This window comes from Belonocnema kinseyi, chromosome 10, assembly GCF_010883055.1.
Source record: "Belonocnema kinseyi isolate 2016_QV_RU_SX_M_011 chromosome 10, B_treatae_v1, whole genome shotgun sequence".
Lineage (NCBI taxonomy): Eukaryota > Metazoa > Arthropoda > Insecta > Hymenoptera > Cynipidae > Belonocnema > Belonocnema kinseyi.
Window position 1 is genome coordinate 95,105,451 of NC_046666.1, and position 16,824 is coordinate 95,122,274.

Below are 16,824 nucleotides of genomic sequence, written 5' to 3' on the forward strand. Positions count from 1 at the left end.
TCCCGCGAGAACTGCTGTTTCAAAAAGTTTTTTTGTCAGATAATATGTTAATATGAGATTGTTGCGACAAATAAGTAGAATGAAACATGTTTAGAAAAATTCAGATAAGCGGAAATTATAAAAACGTCAATTGCAAAGGCAAAAAAATACAAAAAATTACAACTACGAAAAATGTGTTAGTTTAAACAATTAAACTTCATATTCCCGTCGCTTTTCGACTAAAAAATGCACCCAAGGAACACGCCTTAACTTAATAGGATGTAATAATGATTTTTTATTAGAATAGAACATTTTTGAATTACAATAAAAGATTATTAAAAATAAGCGACAAGTGAAATATCACACACATGCTCACACGTGCATACAACTTGTATCCTCTGCTGTGCCTAGAATAAGCATCAAACAAAAAAATGTTGAGGACTTTTTTGCTTATTTTTTGTGCATAACCCCCTCCCCCCCCACACAAAATTAAATACAGTTATCGCGGAACACCCTGTATATAAATAATTCTATATTATATGTGCGCATTGTGGTGGCCCAAAAAATCACATCTGAGAAATTTCAACCGGCGTCAATGCTAAATCCTTCTCTCGTAGAAACAAATCGATGCACATTGTTTAAAATTTAAATAAAAAGATTTTTAGAACGTTGTATAGTGTTTCGAAGTTTTCTCTTGATGTACGAATTAAAATAAATTTTTTTAAACAGAACCTTCAGCGAGCCCTGATCTTTAATCCAGACAATAATTTGAATATTATTGCATTGCCATTCATCTCAGTGACTTATCTTATTGAAAAGTTACGCCCTTTGTGCAAAGACACATCCTTTCGTGCACAGGTGCTTCTACCTAATACCTTTTTTTCTTTTAAGGACGCGATTGTCACCAAATTCGGGCCGTTAGTAGATAATTTGAAAATAAGAAAAATTGTACTTAATTTTCACCATTATTTGAATATTTAAATAAAGATCTAAATTTTAAATTGTCTTAATTCTTAAAAATTATTTTGAAAGTAACTTCTAAACCTATGGCTTTTATATTATTAATATTTAATTATTCAATAATTATTAGGACATTTTTTTGCATGATCATAAATTCATTTAACTATAATAATATATGCATATAAAATATTGTCAAAATCTTAAAGCTATTATAAATTTTTAAATTAAATTGAAAATTATAAATTCATTGAAATTCCAAGAATGTATAGAAACAAAATATTGGGCGACTTAATAAAAAATGTATGATAACATAAATGATAATTGATAAAAATCATACCAAAAACCATTTCCACAATATATTGTGAAGATTGAGAATTATATTAGGTAGTTCTAAGAGAACGGGCACTACATAGAAGTGTTTTAACCAAATGTTTAATTTATTATGGTTAAAGAAAATATTCAAATAAGTAATTCCATTTGTGGAAGGAAATTTCTTTAGAAACTTTGTAAACAATTAAACATAGACAAAGAAAAAGATTTTTGTTTTGAATGCCTTTTAGTATTGCAAAATAATTCCGCTCTTGACATTTTGCCACCACACTAAAATTTGTGAACTTTTTTACACTTTCAAAGAGATGAGTAAAATGAAATTGTAGTTGACAAAGTAGAGGATCTTAAATATTATTTAAGCTTTGATTTTTCAGAAATTTTTAAAAATAATTTCCATGATTTTGATGAAAGTTATGAAAAGTTTAAAGGATTTCAAAAGACTTTTTAAGGTTCTAGAAATTTAAGATTTTTTTGAAATTAAAATTTTAAACTTTTTGAGGTTTTTGAAACATTTTTGAGTCATGAAATTGGGGTTTCAAGATTCCATGAAAAATTTAATATGATTTTTTATTTTTTTAACAAGAAAGTTTATAAAATTTTAGAAATAATTCAAGTAAGTGTAAGAGATATTTAGAAGTTTCGATGAAGATACGACAATAATTTTTACCAAAAGCTGCTGAAGAATTTGCGAAGGTTCAGAAAAAAAATATCCTTATTCTTGTGGAAGAATTTATAATAATTTTTTAATATAAAATATTAATTTTAAAAGAATATTTTTAAATATTTTGGAAACTTTCCAAAGTATTTAGAAAATTGTCGAAAAATATCTGGAAAATTTTAATGTTTTTTTTTATTTTACAGAACTTTTTCTCATATTCAAGAAAAATTCAAATCATTTAAAAAATGTATCTAGAAGCTTTTGAACAGTTTTAAAAATAATAATAATTTGTAAATATTTTCCAAAGACTCAAAACAAAACGTGGCATTTTGAGTTTTTCGAAATGAAGTTTTTAAAGAATATTTAACAAGATTTAAAAATATTACATAGCATTTCCAAAATGGTCGAAAATGAATTTTTTTTAAATTCAGAATATTTTACGGATAACTCGAGTCATTTTGAAAGTCATTTAAGAATTTAAAAGTATTTGATAGATTTGAAATATTTAAAAATGAAAAAATTTACGAAAATTTATGAAATATATTTTTTAATTTCCAAGGAAAATTATATTTATTCAATAACCTTTAAGCATATAAATAAAGACCTAAGAAATAAATAGTCATTCAAAATTTTTATTTTTTATTACAAATTATCTTTCCCTTCAAATAATAATAATTCCACAATTTTTTTGTTTTGACTGAAAGATATTTTTTATTTGAAAATACAAGAAGGTTGAAAATTAATAATTTAAGTCCAAAATTCATCTCTTTGGTTGAAAATGCAACCATTTCGTTGAAAATTCATCTTTGTTGGCAAAAATCTAATCTTTTTGGTTCGACATTGATACACTGTTGCAAAATGAAGAATTTTTTAATCTCAAATTTCTTTCCCATTTTCCAACAAAGGACCCCTAAGGAAAGGGATGGACTGGCCAACAGGGTGTTCCAAAAATGCATGGTAAAATTTTGTTGCATGCTAGAGGGCAACGATCCTCCCATTTTATTCCAAATCCGAAAAAAGAAATTCCCTAATTTTTTATTTGGTTATTTTAACAGGTGACGGTTTTGACTTGAAGTTTCCCATGTAAAATGCGTGGGGAAAATCAAGTTTTTAATTTTTTAGAATAATTTTTATATGGTTTCAAAAAAAGTTACGAGAAAGTATGGGGGCCTGTAGAGATTTATCCAACGAAGAATTTCATCTATCAGAAATATGGGTTTGATACCCCTAACACACCCCCACGAATACCTGAAAACTACCCTTAAAACAAAAAATGTAAATTCTTCATGAAATCGACCTTTTGAACAATGTACTCTCTCCTTTTTTTACTTAAAATTATTGATATTGGTCTAGAGGAATATTTATTATCATTGGTTAATTATTTTTAATTATTTAAACAAATGGAATTTGTTTAAGTATTTTTGTTTTCGAAAATTCGTTTTCATCCCTAAAAATTATTATTATTAGTCTAGTGGAATATTAATTAACATTCTTGAATTAATTGTTTATTATTTAAACAAATGGAATTTGTTTAAACAATTTTGTTAAAAAATTCTTTTTTCCCTTAAAAAATATTACTATGGGTCTAGTGGAATATTTATTAACATTGTTCATTAATTTTCAATTGTTGAAACAAATGGAATTTGTTAAAAATTTTTTTATAAAAATTCTTAATATTTCCTGAGTGGAATATTTATCAACATTGTTTGAATAAATTTTATTGCAAAAAAATTTGTTTTAATAAAAATTATTACATAAATATAACTGATAAATTAATTATTATTAAAGTAATTATTAATCAGTAATTAATTATTACTGATAAATATTCCACTAGACCCACAGTAATAATTTTAAATTTTTTAAATTTGAAACGAAATATTTTAAACAAATTTAATTTGTTTAAATAATTGAAAATGAATAAACTAATGTTAATAAATATTCTACTAGACCAATAGTGATAGTTTTAAGTAAAAAGATACGAGAATATAGTGCTCAAAAGGTCGATTTCATGAAAAATTTACAGTTTTTGTTTTAAGGGTATTTTGCAGGTACTCGTGAGGATGTGTTAGAGGTTTCAACCCCATATGTCTGATACATAAAATTCTTCGTTGGATAATTCTCAAAAGGCTCCCATACTTCGCCGTCACATTTTTTCAAACCCTAATAAATTATTCCAAAAACTCAAAAAAGTTATTTTCCCTCATTCCTTTTACATGGGAATGAAATTGGGGGGATCGGTGCCCTCTAAAGAAAAAAACCGTTTTTGAGCCACCCTACTGGCCAAGCTCGCAGGTACTGCCATGAAAGTAGGTCGTAGGGCAGCCAGGGCTACAAGTATGGGCTTGTGGCTATAGCAGGAGGCTTTATGGCCGAGCCGTAAAGCGTTTCTGCGTGAAAAAGACCCTTATGGTCAGTATGGAATTATGTATAGGGTTAAATAGCCGAATAAATTCCTGGTATTTTGTGCCCAAAATGAACCTGCAATTAATGATTTTGACCCACATTAAAAAAATGCGAATATATTCTAGACTATAACTGGCCATAAGGGCCCTTTTGATGAAGACTCCCGAATATATTACATATAGTAATTACAAATTTTATAATAATAGAAAGCCCAGAATTGTCAGTAAAAAATAATTGATTAAATGAAAAATATCTGAATCAAAGAATCTTAGAATTCCGATTCACGCGGATTGCGGGCTAACAATTTGTGACATTTTTAATCGATCTCATATTTTTATTTGATTTAATCGGTCAGAATATAGCCATCGACGATTTAAGCAATTTTCGTTAAATTATTTTCCTTTTTTTTAATCGGAACCATTCCAACAAGTATTAACGAGAAAGTGTCTGAAATTTCAGACAACTTATCCAACAAATGCCGCTCCGGTTAAAAAAGATAAAAAATCATTCAACGGCATTTGCCTGAATTAGTAGTGGATGTACAGTGTCCGAATGAAATAAATAAAATGCATGTGAATAGTCATTCTTAAATTCTCCTATTCAAATATTTTCCATTAAAACGATTCTTTTTTTCTGACCAGTGTACAGTTTTAAATCAGAAACCTTCACAAAAATAAAATCAAGATAAGTAAGACAAAGCATTTGAATGATAAAGCGTTTTGAATTTAAAGAAAAACATAACTTAAATTTCATAGCCAAATAAATAATATAGATTGTTAATATTTAAAAAAAATTAAATTTCACTTCATCACATGATCAGTGAAATATATGAATAAATTATTTTCTTACCCATATCTATCTATTAGTTGGACATTTCTTCCGGAATATGGGTCTCTTGCAACGACATTTGTAGCAAAAATGTCAGCAGAGTAAATGGATCTAGTTAAGAGATGAAAAAGAATGTTAGTTTTGTAAAAAAAGTACATAAAATACATGATAGCTTCTGAATAAAGTAAAGTCAGTCTAGCATTAAAAATACGAGGGTGGTTCAAATATGATCGAGACAAACGCTGTAGATGGCGCGCATGTATGTTTTGAAGATCGTGGCTTGAGTATGTGATAGCTGGGTCCCTTACGAACAGTGTGGCATAGTGTTCGTTGGGAGCGCATGTTTCACGCGCGTGTTACGACCATAAGTGAACGTCAAGTGCCAACCGCCGTTGCGCAACATATTGTCATTTGTTTTTTAGTGCGGGAAGGCGTTAAAAACACGGAAATTTTTCTGCGTTTGCAAAATCAGTTCGGTAGTGAGTGCCTGAGTAGGGCTGCCGTGTTTAAATGGGCCAAAGCATTCAAGGATGGCCGCGAAACCGTCGAGAATGAGCCGCATGATCGTCGACCGCGAACCAGCACGAGACCAGACAACATTCGCCGTGTAGAACAAATGACTTTGGAAAACCGTAGGATGAATGTTCGAGACATTAAGACTGAACTCGGCATCAGTATTGGTAGTGTAGAGTCCATCATCCACGAATACGTTGGAAGTTTGTCGCGCGCCCTCATACCGGGCGTCTCACGCTCGATACAATATCGGAATTGGGGTGGGAGGTACTAGAACACCCCACCCCCCTACAGTCCAGATGTATCACGCTGCAACTACCACATGTTTGGACCACTGAAAGAAGCCCTCGAAGATCAAAGATTCAACACCGACGAAGAGGTAGAGGAGTTCGTGGGCACATGGCTGTCCGAGTTGCCCAAGGAATTCTTCGATACCGGCATCAAAAAACTTCCTGAAAGGTGGGCAAAGTGCGTAACTTGTGAGGGGAAATACCTAGAAAAACTAAATTCTTGTAAATTTTTTCGATAGTAATTAAACGTGTCAGAGTATTTGTCTCGAACATATTTGAACCACCTTCGTATTATTCAGTTTCTTGAAATTTAACACTCTTAAATAAACAATTATATACTACGATTTTATTTTAAATCAATATTATTAATCTAATAACATATTTAAAGGCGGAGAAAATCATAAAAATCCCTGCTTCTTTTTCAGGTAATAAGGAAACATTCAATTTTCTGTACCTACTATATTTAAACAGTTTTTTTTCAGAGTTTTGTCTGAAAAATAAAATTATTACCCGTCGTTAGCTTCAAGTCTAAATGTAAGTGGATCTCCAACAGCAATAGTGGTAGTTGGCCTTCCTTGGTAAAGAATTAACAAACGAACGCGGTTGTTTAAAGTGTTCTCAGCTGGAAGATACTCGATCGGAATCGGAGCTCCTGATCTTCTAAAATGCAGACAAAAATAAGTAACTTAGATGTAAAGAACCACATGGCAAGATCTATTATTAATTTCTGTAAATCTTGATGGAGGCGTCTAAGCATACTTTAGACAAAATAGTACAGGTTAAAATTGTTTATTTAACAGTAGTTATTTAAAGGTTTAGTTTTTCCTTTTTCTTTAGGGAAAAGTTACAATTTTTATTTAATCCTAATGATCAAGACCTTATTTTATTTTTGTAAGGATTCTCTACAATTCTATTCGGGTGGTGCTAATTAAAATTTGAACTCCGATTGTTTGCAACAATAATAACTGAATGATATCTCAATTAATTTTTTTAAATAAAATCAACCTGAATAAAAATTTGGAGAATCCTTTGAAGAATAAAATGAGGCCCTTTTTATTATAATTAAATAAAAATTGTAAATTTTCCTAAAGAAAAAGGAAAAACTAAACCTTTAAATAACTACTGTTAAATAAACAATTTTAACCTAAACTATTTTTTTCTGAAGTTTACTTTGTAGCCTCCATAAAGAATAATGAAAAATTATTAATAGATCTTTTTTGCCGATTTTATAAATCATTCTAAAGATAGGCAACTTTTGAGATAGATTGTAGGTTATGTATTTTTCAATTTAGATAATGGATATAATCGGATAACTGTCTAACTGTCTATTACACTACTTCAGAAATAAAAGGTCGAATAGGTCTCGGATAAGCATCTGGTTGGAGTTGCCATATTAAGCTGGCCAAAAATAATTTCTGGCTTAAATTGCCGGATAAGTACTACACAGGCGACTGTTTCACTTTAAAGAAAATCAATTTCTGGTTTAGTATGCTGGATAGGCCCCGGATATAGGGTAAAGGGGGATAATACGAATGAATGCGAAGTCTGTTTCCGAATGATTTCGATATTTTGAGTGAAAGTCCGATTGATTACTTCAGATAATATTAATTCTTTCTCAGTCCGAATTAATGTCTTAAGTTTAGTCCGAATGAGTCCACAGAAATTGCGCAGTGATTCCCATTTCTTGCGCGAAAATCAGAAACAACTTTTTATTCCGTCTGAATCCGCCTGATAACTCAATGTCATTCTGAATTGCATTCAATGATCCCAAACTTCAATTAGAGTAGTTCTGCACTAGTCTGAATACAATTTTCATACCGCTTGAATCCGATGCAACACGAGAGCTCATTCTGAATGATTCTTTTGCGTTCCACTCTCAGACCAAATTATTTAGCACATATAAGAATGAAAATTCCATTCAGTTTGTCATCATGGCAAGGCACACATTCATTCTGAATAATTCTATGTCATCACGCACTTAGTCCAAATGATACCGAATCGCTTGGAATAAAATTATCATTCCGTTTGAACTCGTTAAATCACGCGAGTTCATTCCGAGTGATTTAGTGGCCTTCCGCATTTAGCCTAAATGATTCTGGATAGATAGTAATGAAGTTGTCATTTCATTTGAATCCATTTAATGACGCAAGTTCATTGCGATTAAGTATGTACTATTCCAAACTCACAATCAGAATCTGCTAGGTACTGGAGCTCATTTCGAATGCTTCCGTGCCATTCCGAATTCACTCTGAATGATTACGCACATTTCAAAATACAATGCCAATTCCGTCTAAATCCGCCATTTTCTCTGAGTCTTCGTCCAGTCTATGCTGAACTTCGTAGACATCGTTCCAAAATGCTTCGACCTCCTCTGGTTTGGACAAGTGGTCGATAGTAACCGGAGGGTCTTGGAAGAGTCGAGATGGGTCAGAGAAAAAATGTTGATTTTCTCTAACCCACCTCTCTCTCCACTCTAGACTTCTCTTAGCGTCATATAGTATCCGTATTCTCACAGCAATATGCTGCCTGATGGTAAGCAGCTTTGACTTAATAATTCTGTGATAACTGATCCGGAGTTTGTGCACGAACTTTTGAACCTTGGCGGTAAACTTCTTTTCAGATGTTATGTAGTCAACCACACACTGAATGAGAGACGCGTACTGTCTTGCCCAGCCTATCTTTTTGGCGAGTTGATGCAACCGTCTTTTGATCTTATGTTTAACCGTTCATTTTTTACGGTTCGCATCGGCCAAAGCTCTTGCTGCATTATACACACCACAATTGATAACCCAGATGTCGGATTCTTCGGAAAAATCTCGAAGAAGCTCGTTATCCATTTGAACTAGATTTTTTGGCCCAGTAGAAACCTGGATCTTAATGTTTTTCCAAGCTATGAAGCATCGCTCTTCCTCTATCGGATGCCTGTCCGCGGTTGGCCTTAGAGCTGAATCTCTTCCTCTATTGTCGGCTTTTCATAGCTGTGGTAGAAAAGGCGCTCCGCTTATATAGCCCCTTTCTTGGAGTAGTTTGACATGGTTTCGCAGACGTTGATGCGAAAAGTGCGATAGGTCTGCGTGTGTCTCGCACCACAGAGCATGCAGTCGTGCCATGTAACCCTCTCGTTCATGGGACACACTCACATCGTAGCACTCTAGAAAGTTGTGATTGAATAGTTCCGTCTACGTAAAAGTGCGCGATTCCGCCGATCCATCGCATGGACTCCATCTTAATTCGCCCCCTCAGCTCTAGAGTGGTCAACATTGTTGGCCGACCCATTGTCGGGAGCCCTGCGCTTTCTATTGCTTTGAACCGCACTTACTACAGCAATGTTTGGTGTTATCAATGTTGTTCTTACGAGAAGCTATGGCAAGGAGTTCGTCCATCCTTGTAGAGCCCCGCACGCAAGAATAAGGCTGCGTACTCTGCGTACCTCGCGCAGGTGCCATTCAGCTTTCGGCACGGTTTTCACACCTCCTCTTGGCGGTTAATTCCTATGGGACGCCCCCCCCCCTGGACAATTGTCCGCGACTGCCTATTAATTTTTGTAACCATATTCAGCAGAAACCATTGGTACAGGGGACCTCTATTCGCAATCCGAGGACGCGTTCGGCGGATTTGGCATGGCCTCTTCGGATAAAAAGCGCTACTGCATGTTTTTAACAACAATATAAATGAGCCCATTATTTGCTTAGAACAAATCAATAGCATGTCATCCATGTTAATAGGACTATGTGATAATTACAGGCTAAACAGAACTATTCCGCATCATTTCCTTATGAATCAGTCTTCGGATTGATCCGGATTTAGTTGGATTAAATATTCGATTTAGATTAATCCGTATCCTAATTGATTGTGATTCATTGGGATTGAGAATTTACTTCGTATTACTTCGGATTAATTTTCAAGCGTTTTTAAAAAAAACGAGATTCAAAACTTTTTTTGGATTGGTTCAGATTGATTCGTATTTGCTCGGATACAGATATTGGAATGATTAGAAATAGTTCTGATTGGGTCGGAATGAATTTCTATCCTAAACATTCGCCAGAGCAAATATTAGGGAAAGGCCAAACATTGTACTAATTAACCTATTTCATGTAAAACATTTCTAAGCGGAATTCATAAAAATTATAAGACAAAGTCTACTTACCCGGCTCCAATGTAGCCTGAAGTTACAACTGTTTCATCAGGACCTCGGAACAGGCACGTAAGATTAAAGCTTTTATCTCTTGCGGTTTGCACGTAGTCCGAAAATTGCACTACTACGATATTTGTCATTGTATCGCCATACTGAAATTAAAAATTGGCGCATTTTATAAGTATCATTAGAAATAATACTGTAGTGGTTTTTTTCAGTTTAAACTATTTTTGTTGCATTTTCATTTAAATTTTGAATTTTCTGACCCGTTGTGTTCCACAATCCGGGTATCCTTGAGCTCCGCTGATGCGTAAGACGTTTATTGTTGCGCCGTTACCGCGGAAAAAACAGCGATCATAGTATCCATATGTGTATATTCTTCCAATAAAACCTTCTGGCGTCTTTAAAGTGAATTCCATTCCATCTTCGCTACAAGACTGAGTCACTAAAAATTAAATGAGGAAATGCGTTTAACAAACAAAATATACCTATAACTAGTCATTAGGGTTGTTTAACACATTTTTCTTTGTTTTGGCTTGACTTTCGTACATTTTAGGTTATTGAGCGAAATACAATTTGCCTAACTTTTTAGATTTTTAAACGACCCTGACGGACCGAAGGAACCGAATGGAGCCTCTATAAAGTACCCGTAAAGACCCCATTGGGTCCCCATTCGGTTCCTTTTTTTAAAAAAACTTGAAAAAATAGAAAAATCAACTTTTAAATTGTTGAAATTCGGATTCTACGTTAAAATTCCCTATAGAAGGTCACGAAAAAATCGCAATGGTTTTTTTGCAACGGTAAAAAGTCAAAAACACAATAAACCTTTTACTGTTCAAAAGAATAGGGTCATTGAAAAAAAATCAATTAGTAAGGAACAGATTTTCCTAAAGTCTATATTTTTTATTTCATGTTGTAAATTGTATCTGCATTTTGAAATACGTAAATTCAATATATAGATGTGAACTAAATCAACTGTTAACGGGAATATAAATGAACTAATTTTTAAATTAATACATTTAATAAATTAAAATTTTTCTTCGTGTAATATTTCGTTTCTTCGCATTCCAGAATATTTTACAACTTTTTATATTATCATGAAATGTCACTTTTTATGAGCATTCAAAATTTTTAAAGAGGGAACCTAGACATTTTATCGTGGACATTTTTTCTTAACAAAAAATAGGATTAAATCTTTTTACGCGAGAGTTTTATGTATAGTTTTTCGACATTTTAGAACACAGGCACTATATTCTCAAATGTATTTATTTTATTATTTTAATATTTATACTGTTGGCATAGTACTACCCCGATTGTAGAGCCAGCCGTTACTCAGTAGTGGGCGAATTGCAGATTATTTGTACGTCAAGACTGGGTGGCGAACTCCGGCTGACTACAGAATTTTCCACTAAATGCCTGTACACGCTGTGTTGACCATACGCTAATATAGCGGCATTTTACGTTTGGTTGTGGATAGACCCCATGGGGAACAGAGCTTGTGGACACCCTGGACAAACGCAGCTACGCAACGTTTCGATTTCCTGTCAAAATCCTAAACTGACGCGCGTGTCTCGGTGCGTGTCTCGGCCGAGAAATGGATTTTCGCTGACAAATAGCTCCACAGGATATAGTATATTTCTTGAACGATTTAAGACTTTCTTTTTTTAATTACACTGCAATAAATTCTTTAAAATTGGACGGAAGCCAATTTGTTTGATTTTTTATTCTTTCGAAAATATTTTTGCAATTACAACTGAAAAGTTCAACTTTAGTTGTGTAATCCCTGGCGGACCCTAGGAACCGAATGGAGCCTCTACAAAGTATAAGTATAATCGAAATACTTTTTTTTGCAACGGTAAAAAGTTTAAAAAAAAATAAGACGTATAATGTCTATTGATTGCTACTTACAGGCGATGAGTTTGAAGTGTAGCAGTCAATAGGCGTTGTAAGTCTTATATTCTTTTTAAACTTTTTACCGTTGAAAAAAAACTATTGCGATTATTCCGTGACCTTCTATAGGGAATTTTAACGTAGAATCCGAATTTTCAACCATTTAAAAGTTGATTTTGCTATTTTTTCTAGTTTTTTAAAAAGAGGAACCGAATGGGGATCCAATGGGGTCTTTACGGGTACTTTGTAGAGGCTTCATTCGGTTCCTTCAGTCCGCCAAGGATATTCGCCTTTTTGGTTGGAAAATTCATTTCTTTTGACAGAAAGTTTATATTTTTTGGTGTTTGATTGAAATTGACCTGTTTTCGTGGAAAATCTTAATTTTTCTAAATTCGTTCTTTTTTATTTTAAAATTAATAATTTTTTTCATTAAAATTTATTTGTCTTTTTTGATAGAAAAGTAATCAGTGTTGAAAATTAATTTTCTTGGTACAAAATTATTTCTTACGAGAAAAATATAACTAGTTTGTAGAAAATCGTTTTTGGTTTGTTTGTTTGAAAATGAATCTTTTTGGATAGAAATTCATTTTTCTAGTTAAAACTTAATTTGGTTGAAAAGTGAATTATTTGGTTGAAAATTCGTTTCTTTATACAAAGTCGAGGTTTAAACATAAAATTTAACTATTTCATTTAAGGTTGAAGTTTGTTTTAGATGAAAATTCAACTATTTGGTCAAAAATTCTTGTAAAAAAGTCTTGATTTTTGGTAGAAGATAATTCTTATTGGTGGAACCTTTACATAAATATTTATATTAAATTATTTGTTTGGAAATTAAACTATTTTCATGTATCGAAAATTTACAGTTTTATTGAAAATTCATATTCCCGGGTAGCAAAGTGGACTATTTTGTATAAATCCCTTCATTAATCTTTCTTCTTTATTCAAAATGTGCCCCCTAAGAGTTTACATTACTTACATTCCTTACAATCTTTCCGCTTATACACACATTTTTTTACAATCTTATCCTTTCTATATATACAATTATTTACAACTATTTAAATAAAGTCTTATATCTAGTCCCTTATCTCTATTTCCTGTGAAAGCGCAATTTAGGACTTATTAGCAAACGATTAAGCATACGAACGAAAACGCGAGTACAAGAGAGAGAGAGAAAGCATGAGAATGCACACGCATCTTAGTATACTTAACTTTTACATTACCATTACTTAAATCTTTACGCTTCTAATCTAAGCGACTACCGTTTCCTTTTTCTTTCACTTTTTTTATACCTCCATTTTTCTTTCTTCACATGCATTCTTTCATTCTCTCTTATTTGCTCCTCTAGCACCTACCAACTCCTTCATCCATTCTTCTCTCGATCCATGCTCCCCTAGAATCACCGTTCCCATATATGCTTCCATGTTTCCTCCTCCCAGTCACACATTCTACACTTTTTGTTCTCTTCTTTTTCCCAGTACACCCCCTCCCTTACCTCGCTTGCCAATCTAAATCTTGCTATTCTATTCCACCTTCTCTCTCCCCATCCCTTTTCTAAATACTTTAGTACTTCTTCCTTTTTTATCATCTTATACCATTTATTGTATTTTGATTTCTCAATCATCCCCCATCTTTCTATTAATTGCCTTTCTCTTTTTCCAATTCTTTATAGTTTACTCCAGTCCCGCCTTCTATTTCTCTATCATTAAAAAACTCCCTCCTTTCTTCTTTCCATCTCATTAATTCTATCGCTCTCCCTCTCCTCTCTTCTACCTCCATCAAACACTTTTTCACCAACTCCCCTCCCTTTCCCTCCCACAGCTTCGACTCAAATTTCCATGCCCTCTTTCCTGCTCTCATACTTAACTTATTCCTTCGCGCTTCTTCTATCACCATATAACCTGGCGTCCTCCAGTCTGCCCCTAGTGTCAACCTTATATACCTTTCTTGTAAACTCTCAGTATCTTTCCTTTCTTTCCATCCCCATTTCTGTGCTCCATTACCTAATACCGGTCATACGAGCGTACCAAATAACTACATTCTCCTTCTCCATTTTTTTTAACCTTCTTTTTCCCATTCCTCATATCTGTTTCATTACTTCCGCTGCTTTTTTTCATCCTTTCCCTTATATGAGCTGTATCACTTTTTTCATCTCCTCGTTCACATTTCCCGCTCCAATTTTGATATTTCTGATCTTTTCTCTAAACTGTTCTTTTCCTTCCCGTGACCAGTCCCCTTTTCCTACACTTTTTATATTTGCTCTCCTTTTATTCATATTGCTATTGATTTTTTGTCCCTCTAATGCAGGCGCGGATCCAGAGAAGGGCTTTGGGGAGCACACAATAATTACCCTCTCCCCTCCACTGTGAACGGGGAGGTTAATAATAATTTAAAAGTTATTCTTCGCCTGGTTCAAATCCGGGCTGAGGCAGATTTTTTCTTGTTCTTAAAAAATTATTTGCATGAGAAAATCGTTTTAACGAATCAAACTGGTATTATTTATGAATGAGCGCTATCATTTTCAATGTCCTAAATTGAAGAATAAATCAACAAGTTTATGAACTTAAAAAAATATATCATTTCAAGCAATTTTAAGTTAAAAACATTAAAAACTGAAATTATTTTAATTTCGAGTCGTTGTAAATGAATAACTGTTCCATTGTTATTTATACACAGAAATTTTTTTTATTTTAAATCTTTTAAAACATTTTATAAAAGTATATTTTCTCACTAAAAAATCACTTTTAATATTTCCAGGTACATCCAAGAAAAATTCATGATCTCGAAATCTTTTAAAATGCCTAAAAACCTACTAAATTTTGCATTAAAATCTTTAAAAATCTCCATTTTCTTTTAAATTGTTTGGAAACTTTACATTATTATTTTTCCAGTTTTGGAAATTTAAAAAAATCTTTTTAAATATTCTCTTGAAATTAATTTGTCAAGATAAAAAATTATTGTCAATTTTGTAAGGAATCTAAATAAATTTTTAAGCCTTTCAAAATGCTTGAAAAGCTTCTAAATTTATAGTTTGAAATCTTAGAAAATCTATATTTTGTTAAAAATCTTTTGACATCGTTTAAAGTTTCAACTTATTTTTGAACTTTTTCTAAACTTCTAAATTTCTCTTAAACTTATTCCTATTTTTGTCAAACTCATAACTATCCAATTATTATTTATTTATTAAAATTTGCTATTGTTTTAAATACTCCTAAATATTCTACGGAAATTAATGTTTCGAAATAAAAAAATCATTTTGAATTTTACCAGGAATCCTAAGACTTTCTGTTTCAAACAATTTAGTTTCGAATATTTCATTTTCCATAAACACTAAAACATTGCTGACTATTAAAAAATTGTTCTTTTTCTTAATTAAAAATGTTTAAATTGAAAAGGTTAAAAATGATATATTTTCTACTGAAACAACAGAATGTTTATAAAGTTACAGTCGCAAGTTTACGTCTGAGTAACTACTAAGACTTTAGAATTGAAGTAGTTCAATTTTTAACGTAAAAATCTGTAAATTGTTTAATTTTAACTGATTTAGAGGAGCCCCATAAAATCATTTAATTATTGTTTAATTTCGAATACAGAAACTACAGTTCCATTTTAAAAATCATTAATGAATTTATATTTACAGTTGATCAACTTAAAACGTTTTTTGTCAACATATTTTAATCGCAAAAACTTTTAATCTTTTATTAAGTAAGCCTTCTAAACTGCACTTTAAAATTCTTTAAATGGAAAATGTACCCTAAGAAATGAAAATCTAGAATGGAAACTTATACTTTGTAAACTTAATGATTTCATTTTTGAAAATTTAACAATTACGCTTAGCGTTTAAAAAAAAGTTGAAATCAAACTTATTTTAAATTGTATTATATATATTGTGATAAAAAATCCATGATATTTCAAATGATTGGATAGATCTATCTTCTAAAAGCTTGTAAAATTCCCGGTCAAGAACAAAATTAACTATCATTTCCCGGTCTAAAATAATTCCGGGCATTTCCCAGTTTCTCGGTCCAGCCGTCACCCTCAATCACAATATTTCAGAACCTAATTTCTTTCTTCTCGAATGATAATACATATTTCGTGCTTGGTCTCTTAACAATTATTCATTATAGAATCAAATAAAATAATATATAGTTAAATAATTCTGACATCTTTCCATTTTTTGAAAGCACAATCTTCTGATTTTTAAGTCTTATTTTTTTTTAATGTATGCAATCATTAGTTGATTTTCGCATTTCTTCAGTTCTTGGTATCAGCTTGAACTTTTGGTATCATAACAGCAAATATTTTCTTTTTATAACGAAGCCAAGAATGAAGCATCTTGAAAAAAATTATCTTAAAAAAACTAAAGTCGCCTTAAAATAGCCAGAATACAGAAATAAAATATTTACCATTATTGATTGTTGCAAAACGTAACCTCGCAAATCTTGCGATCAACTGAGTTCGCTCCCTGTTCAACTTGAATGGTTATTCAAAATAAAATGATATGTCACACATCCATAAGAGAATTCGAGATCCTGATTGGCTGCGAGAATTACATGGTTGGGAATCTACATTGGCTGTCAGGTTCTCATGCCACGTGTGAATACGACGCAAGAGTGACAGCGCCAGTGTTGGGAATAGATTGTAACATTCATATACGTTATTGAGTATCTGTACGTAAATACATGATATAAAATGGACGCTACAATTGAAAAATCCACACTGGGAATTGATGTTTTCTCTGTAACCGTATTCAAGGAGGAAATTCGTTTTCTAGTGTTATATATAATAAATTTTAATTATCCTGTTTGCAAAATTCAAGTCTGGACTTTTGTGGCGGTGGG

General features: G+C 32.2%; 1 protein-coding gene across 5 annotated transcripts in view; it reads right to left on the reverse strand.

Moving 5' to 3' along the window:
- LOC117181378 overlaps window positions 1–16,824 on the reverse strand; it is a 343,385-nt gene that overhangs the window by 58,361 nt on the left and 268,200 nt on the right. For all 5 annotated transcript variants that reach the window (XM_033373974.1, XM_033373973.1, XM_033373971.1 and 2 more), the window contains 4 exons: window positions 10,363–10,541; window positions 10,109–10,248; window positions 6,472–6,621; window positions 5,180–5,269 (listed from right to left, as the gene is read on the reverse strand). In XM_033373974.1, coding sequence (XP_033229865.1) covers window positions 5,180–5,269; window positions 6,472–6,621; window positions 10,109–10,248; window positions 10,363–10,541 — 559 coding nt within the window. The remainder of the gene's footprint in view (window positions 1–5,179; window positions 5,270–6,471; window positions 6,622–10,108; window positions 10,249–10,362; window positions 10,542–16,824) is intronic.